The 7,446-nt window shown below is 40.0% G+C and overlaps 1 protein-coding gene across 1 annotated transcript; it reads right to left on the reverse strand.

Moving 5' to 3' along the window:
- Window positions 1–1,179: 1,179 nt before the first annotated feature.
- LOC112436508 (tripartite motif-containing protein 16-like) lies at window positions 1,180–4,511 on the reverse strand. The gene has a single exon (XM_024806182.2). The coding sequence runs from the start codon at window positions 4,322–4,324 to the stop codon at window positions 2,663–2,665; it is 1,662 nt and encodes a 553-aa protein (XP_024661950.2). The 5' UTR covers window positions 4,325–4,511; the 3' UTR covers window positions 1,180–2,662.
- Window positions 4,512–7,446: the final 2,935 nt, after the last annotated feature.

The following is a 7,446-nucleotide window of genomic DNA, read 5'->3' on the forward strand; positions in this document are numbered from 1 at the left end:
TTCCCCTGCAGGCTCATCTTCTCCAGAATTGTCCTGATCACACACAACAAATAAGAGACGAGAGAAAATTGTACAACCACCAGATGGCGAAAGAGTCCCACTGCACCTTTAAGCCATGAAGGATGTGTCTTGATGTTTGCTTGTGATAAATCTGCTTTATGTGAGTCTTTTTCAGAGAGTAACAGTAATATGTCTGATTATATGTCTTTAATCAGTAAAGTCTCACTTTGCTAGAAATCAATAAATAATAAAATTGTAAACATGCAGCTGTATGTTAGAAGTCAAAGGGTCCTTAAGTTTTCTGTAAATTGACGGGGATCAAATGAAGGACACAAGTATCTGTTCTTACTCTAATAAATGCTGCTTTAATATCCAACAGACTATTTTCCTTCCTCATCAGCAGTAAACAGCTCGACTGCGTCTGTGCATTTGTGTCCTCCATACTTGTTTCCACAGACATCTCAGGCTTGATGCCACGATGCAGTGTAGAAACCTGACAACCCTCTGACTCATGTTCAAATGTTCAAGGACATTTCTCAGGATCATGTATGACCCCTTTTTGACATTTGGACTTTCATTAATAATATTTGTGTTTCTGAGTCATTTTTGTGGAGACTTCTGTCCAACGTAGTGTCCAAATGAAGCCTGAAGCTTTTCTTCACCCTCTTGTCAGATGGTCAGCAACAAAACTCTGTTCCAACCAATGTCTGATAAGAGATGAGACACAGCAGCTGAGCAAATGATCATTTCATGCTGAAGACATCCTCAGACAGAATTAAATACATACATAAACACAGCCTGGTGCCAATAACACAGCTAATGACACTGCTGTATCACTGGCTTTACTGATTAAAGACCATATCTGAAGGAAATCTTTGAACACAACAGAAAGTGACCTTTTAAACCTGCGACACTGATGCTGCATTCAAGGACCATTAAAAACATTTGAAAGGACTTAAGAACATGAAGAAAATGTGACTTGTTTCTCTGTAATGAAGCTGTTTTAGTGAAGAAAGTTGAAAGGTCACAGAGCGACTGCTGAATCTTCTGCTCTAAACATGAACTCTGAACTTTGTGATGCTTCAGGAGGAAAACTGCTTCAGTTATTCTCTCAGATTAGTTTCATATTTTCTGCATCAGATTTGAGTGAGATCCTGGAATGAAGACAGAAGAAAAGACTTTGTTCAAAGTTTGATTTATAGTCAAACCTTCCAGTTTATTCACACAATAAAACATCAACACAATATATGAATTCATTCATTAAAATCACAGTTTTTCCTCATTTGTTTGATGATTTTGACAAAAACAAACACAAACACACACACATGGTCTGCCATACTCATAAAGAGAAATGTCGACATTTTTCAAGACAAATATTCCAGAAACATTTAGAGGATAGAGAAGTTTACATTTTCATGTGGAGAAATATTTTAGTAAATCAAAATGATGATGAGCAGTGATAGCCTCCATAAACAGTCACAGGAAAGATCTCCTTTAAAAACTCAGAAACATCAAGAGAACAACTAGAAGATGTGGAGGTACCACCCATAATGTTTGACTGACAGCCAGTGTTGGTCAAGTTACTTGAAAAAGGTAATCAGTAACTAATTATTGTTTACTTCCCCAAAAAAGTAATATCGTTACTTTACTGATTACTTATTTTCAAAAGTAATTAATTACTTAGTTACTTTTTAAAAACACGATTTACAACCTGAATAGGTGATAAAGCGATAGATCTTTCAGCCCAATTCTACTTTTTCTGCATAATCCATCATACAAAATGTAATCAAATGGAAAAGTCTCTTCTTAAAACTTATTTTATCAGTTTTAATCTTTTAACTTTATGCATCAAGAAAAAATTTAATTACATGCAACATTCTCTGACTGGAAGAAATTTGTTTAATATTTAAACCTATTTTCTGCACATTCCAGCACATAAAATGATTTTTTTTGTGTGTGTTTTTACACTCAGTCTTTCAAATAGATGCAAGTAAAACACAGCAGAAAATAAATAAAGTCAAAGACTCAGCGGTCCTGTTGCTCTATTTTCACCTGTAAAGCAGGAGTGGTGTAGGCAGAGGTTTACCTTGGTGCAGGTGTGCCGCGGTCAGTTGAAGAATCCGCGAGTTTCTCTTTGAGTTTCCCATTACGTCGTTGCGCACTCGGTGCTTGCTTGGAAGTTAAGGGGTTTTTTTTCGCAGTAAAAAGAAGTTTTCTTCCCACGCACGATGGACACTAATGTTTTTGTCACTTTTTATGGAATCAAACTCAAAGTAAGGTCAGTACTTCCACGCTTTAAACGCTGCACGCTCATACTCTCTCCCGCACTCGATATATGATCCATTGTTGATCTGCACACAGCTGTTGTCACGAACGTCGCACTCGATTACGTCACTGTCATGAGACATTCTCGCAAAAAGAAAATCACGGTTTTAGTAACGCAGTAACACAGCGTTCCTACAGGAAAGTAACGGTAATCTAATTACTCTATTTGCAAAAGTAATCCCCCATTACTTGAAAAAAGTAATCGATTACTTAAGTAACACTCAGTAACGCGTTACAAGTATCTCTGCTGACAGCTGATCTCTGTGCAGAAATGATGGAGAAAAAATAAAATGAAACTAAAACACAGATTTAAACCCACAATATGAAAGACTTCAGTCTATTTGAGCTTAATCAACTCAGCTGTGTCTCCATAATAGTAAAGCATCAGTCCAGCATAGAGCGGCTGAGTGAATGTGGTCTGGACTCTGTGGAGGAGAGTCATGGTTTCAGAGACGCTGTAGAAGGACAAAATACCTGCTCTGTGATCCAGGTACACTCCTACTCTGGAGGACTGAGGACCTGAGACACGAGTGTGGATGTTGTTGGACCAAAATGTATAACTGTTGTTGAACCACTGTAATGCCCATGATTTGTCATTATGTCCAAATACACATTCATTCACACTCTCTGCTCTGCTGATATTCTTGTATGCGACTGCTACATAAACTCCTCTCCCTCTCCACTCCACCTCCCAGTAACAACGTCCAGTCAGACTCTCTCTACTCAGGACCTGAAACCACCAAGTGAATCTGTCTGGATGATCAGAATAAAACTGTTGTTTCATGAAGGTTACTTTTCTGTTCCCCTCTGATAATAACAGCTGTTTGTACGCTGTGTTTGGATCCAGTGTGATTTCACATGAATATTTTAAGAATTCAGCTCTGGTCTTTGGCTCTGGTGGATCTGACAGTAAAACATCCACTTCAGTGACTGTCAGTGAGATGTTTGTCCATTCCTCTCTCAGAATGTCCTGTAGTTTATCTCTGACCTCTGACACAGCTGCTGTCACATCCTCAAAGTAGCTCAGAGGACGGATATTGATGCTGGATGAGTCTGTAGACTCACTGAGTGCTGACAGTGAGGGGTAGTTGTGTAGAAACTGGATGTGATCCTCTGTGTGTGAGAGCTGCTTCAGCTCAGCATCTTTCCTCTTCAGCTCAGTGATCTCCTGCTCCAGCTTCTCCTGAAGCTCTTTGACTCGACTCACTTCAGTTTCCTGCTGGGATCTGATCTGCTGCTTCACATCAGAGCTTCTTTTCTGGATGAGATGGATCAGCTCAGTGAAGATCTTCTCACTGTGCTCCACTGTTTGATCAGCAGACTGATTGATGGCCTCCACCTCCTGTTGAAGCAGCTTCACATCTTTCTCTCTGTCCTGGATTCTCTGCTGGATGTTTTGTCGACTCACCTCCAGCTCTCTCTGCCTCTCAGTCCTTTCTGCTGCAGCTGAGACTGTGTCGTGGCCTTTATGTTCATCCACAGAGCAGAGATAACAGATACTCTGCTGATCAGTACGACAGAACATCTTCATCACCTCATCATGACGAGAGCAGATGTTCTCCTGGAGCTTCTTGGAGGGCTCCACCAGCTTGTGTTTCTTGAATGGAGCCACATCATAATGAGGCTGAAGGTGTTTCTCACAGTAAGATGCCAGACAGAATAAACAGGACTTGAAGGCTTTCATTTTTCTTCCAGTGCAGACATCACAGGCCACATCTTCAGGTCCAGCATAGCAGTGATCAGCAGGAGCAGCTTGGAGTCCAGTCTTCTTCAGCTCCTCCACTAAATCTGCTAACATGGTGTTTTTCTCCAGGACAGGCCTCGCTGTGAAAGTCCTCCGGCACTGAGGGCAGCTGTAGATTTTCTTCTTTTCCTCTTCATCCCAGAAGCTTTTAATACAGTTCATGCAGTAGCTGTGTCCACAGGGAATAGTCACCGGATCCTTCAGTAGATCCAAACAGACTGAACAGCAGAATTTTGTTTGGTCCATTTGATTCATGTGCTGTGCCGTTTCACCGTCTCTCAGTGACTGTCAGACAGTTTCACTTCCTCTGAACAGAAACAACCTCTGTGCTCTGAAGGGAAACAGATCTCTGCTCTTGTTCACCTCCTACAGGAAATGAGGCTCACCAGCAACTGCATTTACACCATGTTGTTTAGACCCATCCTGATACAGACACATCTGTGAAGGGAGGCACTAAAGAAATATTCTTACAGAGCGACCAAGAGCCAATCAGGTGAAGCAGGGTGTGTTATGTTTGGTTACATCATGCAGTAACAAGTCTGACCCAGTTAAAGGTTAATAGTTTATCTTTACTTGGATGTTTGAAATGTGACAGTCAACACTCAGTGAGTTCATTTTATATTTCAAAAAGTTCAGCTAAGTTTAGGATGCTGTGATGAATAAAAATAAATGACACTTTATATTTTGACATTTTCTAATCTTAGTTCATTCTCACACTTACAGAATGATGCATGGGAACAACTGACTCCACTAAATGTTCAAATGAAATTACTGTACAAGACAGGCAGCAAGCTTGATTTCTTGATTATTTTTTTAAATAGTAAAATATATGTAAAACTATTTAAAAAACAAATACAGATAGTGTTCTAATTCTACATTCTTTAGTAATGTTTCCCGTGTACCACCATGGATTTCGAAACAATACATTAATATGTGCTTTAAATGCAGACACTCAAACATAACTCAACATTCACACTGAAGATACACAGCAGACATAAGAATCAGTTTTCATGCCCTTTATTTTTTCTTTCATATAAAATCTTTTTGGTAAAGATCATCATAATTACCTATTAACTTTCATGTACAGCTTAAATGTTTCACTATACTGTTGGCAGCAAACGACTCTTCAGTCCAAGGGCGTAGATTTGGCATTAACGGAAGGGACATGTCCCCACCAATATCCAGCGATTATTGAATTGTCCCCACCAATAATTTGAAAGAAAAACAAACCCGATAGAAAGAAAAAAACGATCTGTCAACGTCTCATTCGCCCAGCGGTGCAGAAAGAGTTAAATTACGTTCTCTACTGGAGTCCTACGTCATGTGACAAATATGGCCAATGTGATTGGAGCTCTGTTTAGTTTTAGCAGCGGCAAGCCTGCGCTGCAACTGGATGAGAGACTCACTGAAAAGGCAGCTGGTTTTATTACTCAGTGATTTGTTGTTACAAAGATAAAAATTGTGAACAGGAAGAAGTAATGGTATTACTTCTTCCTGTTCACAAGAAGTCACCACAGCAGGTAGATGCCTTTCCTGAACCAAACCCAATGGGATAAGCGTCTCCTTCTGGGATCTTTCACCTGGTAGGCGAACCACTGTAAACCACAATACCAACTAAACCACTTGATAGTTTAGTTAAGAAAAAGTCTGTACAGATAAGGAACATGCATTCTTCACCAGCTTTAAACCTTTGTTCACATGTAATGCTATATTCCACACTTTGCTATCAGTTGTGTACAAATCGGTGGCTACTCATGAGTTCCTCTGAACTTTCATACAACTGAGCTCAACAAACAATAACTGTCAGTCAGCAGAGGAAACTCATTTTTCCTCCAAAGTGATTTAGTACATCAGAAATCTACGGTGTGTTTATTTTTGTTATTCAGTTCAGTTGTGCGTCAAGCTGACTGCTGTTAATCGTACCGATCAGGCACAAAAGTAAAAGCAGATAGGAATGATACTGTCAATCCGAAAGTCCACTACAAGCTGAAAGAAACAACTCTAAATGCTGTAAAAGAACAATAAATGTTTTTCCACAAAAAAGCAAAACCAAAGGCTCTGAGCCTGGCCTTTTAACGGCTTCACCTACTTTGGAGTTTTTTAAAAACTTCAATACTAGCGTTTTATCTTTCCTGACTTTGTTTAACTTTACTTTTAAATAACCCTTTAATCTCTGGGAAATAATAAAATCATCTTCAGTTTTAGTTTTTTCTTGAGCAAAATACATAGAAGACAGCAGATGCATCCAATAAATTTCTCCCGAGTAGGCTGACTCAGTCAAAAAGGCTCACTGTCTGGTGATACATCTTAATCTCGTGTGGTTTTACATTGCTGTAAAAACTTTATTACTACAGATATCTAATAAAAAAACAAAACTGCTGTCACAGCCACTACAAACACAGACTTACATTGAGTTCTATGATCCAGAGCATGGTGACGAACAAGAGGTCAAAGGTGACAAAGAGGCAGAAAGTCCTCCTCACATCCGAGATGCATTTCTTCTCTCCGATGTCGTACGGCTCCAATCTCACAGAAACGGCCGGGGAGTTGACAGACCCCATGCCTGTTCTGACAGGGATCTGTGAGTAGCTACCGCTGCTGCTGCCTCCACGTTGGCCTTCCATCGCTGGCCACCCCACCTGGGCAGGGCTGGCCCCACCTACTGGTCAATTTTAGGAAAGAGTCAGAGGTGGAAGATCATTGGAGCTGGAAGCGAGGCTGGTGTTGGTGATGTGGAGTCACTGTGTGGAGGTTAAAAGCATCACTGCATCTGTAGAAAAGAATATGAAGAAGGTAAAGAAATGGCAATCTCCTCTCAGGGAGTAAACCTCAGCGATTTTCTAAAGCATCTAAGTCTTTGTAGACATAATAAAAATTCTGACAATCGTCTGCGTCTTTTTTTGAACAACACAGTAAAGCAGAATAAGCTCCATCAGGCTGTGGATTTAGATTGTTGAGTTAGATTTTATAACGATTTGTTCATAATACAAAGCTTTTAGAGATCTTTGGGCTTTGCAGTGCTAAGAGTGTTTATGTTTCTGGTTTCTGAGAGCAGAGCTAAAAACAAAACAAACAAAAAAAAACAAGCACAACACAAAACCACCAAAATCTAATTCAAACCACTAATCATGCACAAAACCAACCATATATGTGCAAAGTTGTTGATGCTCTCTGTATGGTTGCCACTCAAACTCCTCACCATATCTCAAAGACTGAACCCTTCAGGAGAAACTCATTTCTGCTGCTTGCGTCTGTGATTTCTTCACTACTCAACGTTGCTGAGATCTGGAATGCAGATCGACTAGTAAATCAAAACGTTCACCTTCTGGCTCAGTTCTCCTGTCACCACCACAGTCTAGTGCAACACCTGAGGTGTC

This window comes from Maylandia zebra, linkage group LG18 (genome assembly GCF_041146795.1).
Source record: "Maylandia zebra isolate NMK-2024a linkage group LG18, Mzebra_GT3a, whole genome shotgun sequence".
Classification (NCBI taxonomy): domain Eukaryota; kingdom Metazoa; phylum Chordata; class Actinopteri; order Cichliformes; family Cichlidae; genus Maylandia; species Maylandia zebra.

Coding starts and splice junctions, on each gene's coding strand:
- LOC112436508 (XM_024806182.2), bottom strand. CDS start 4,324: ATGAATCAAATGGACCAAACAAAATTCTGCTGTTCAGTCTGTTTGGAT.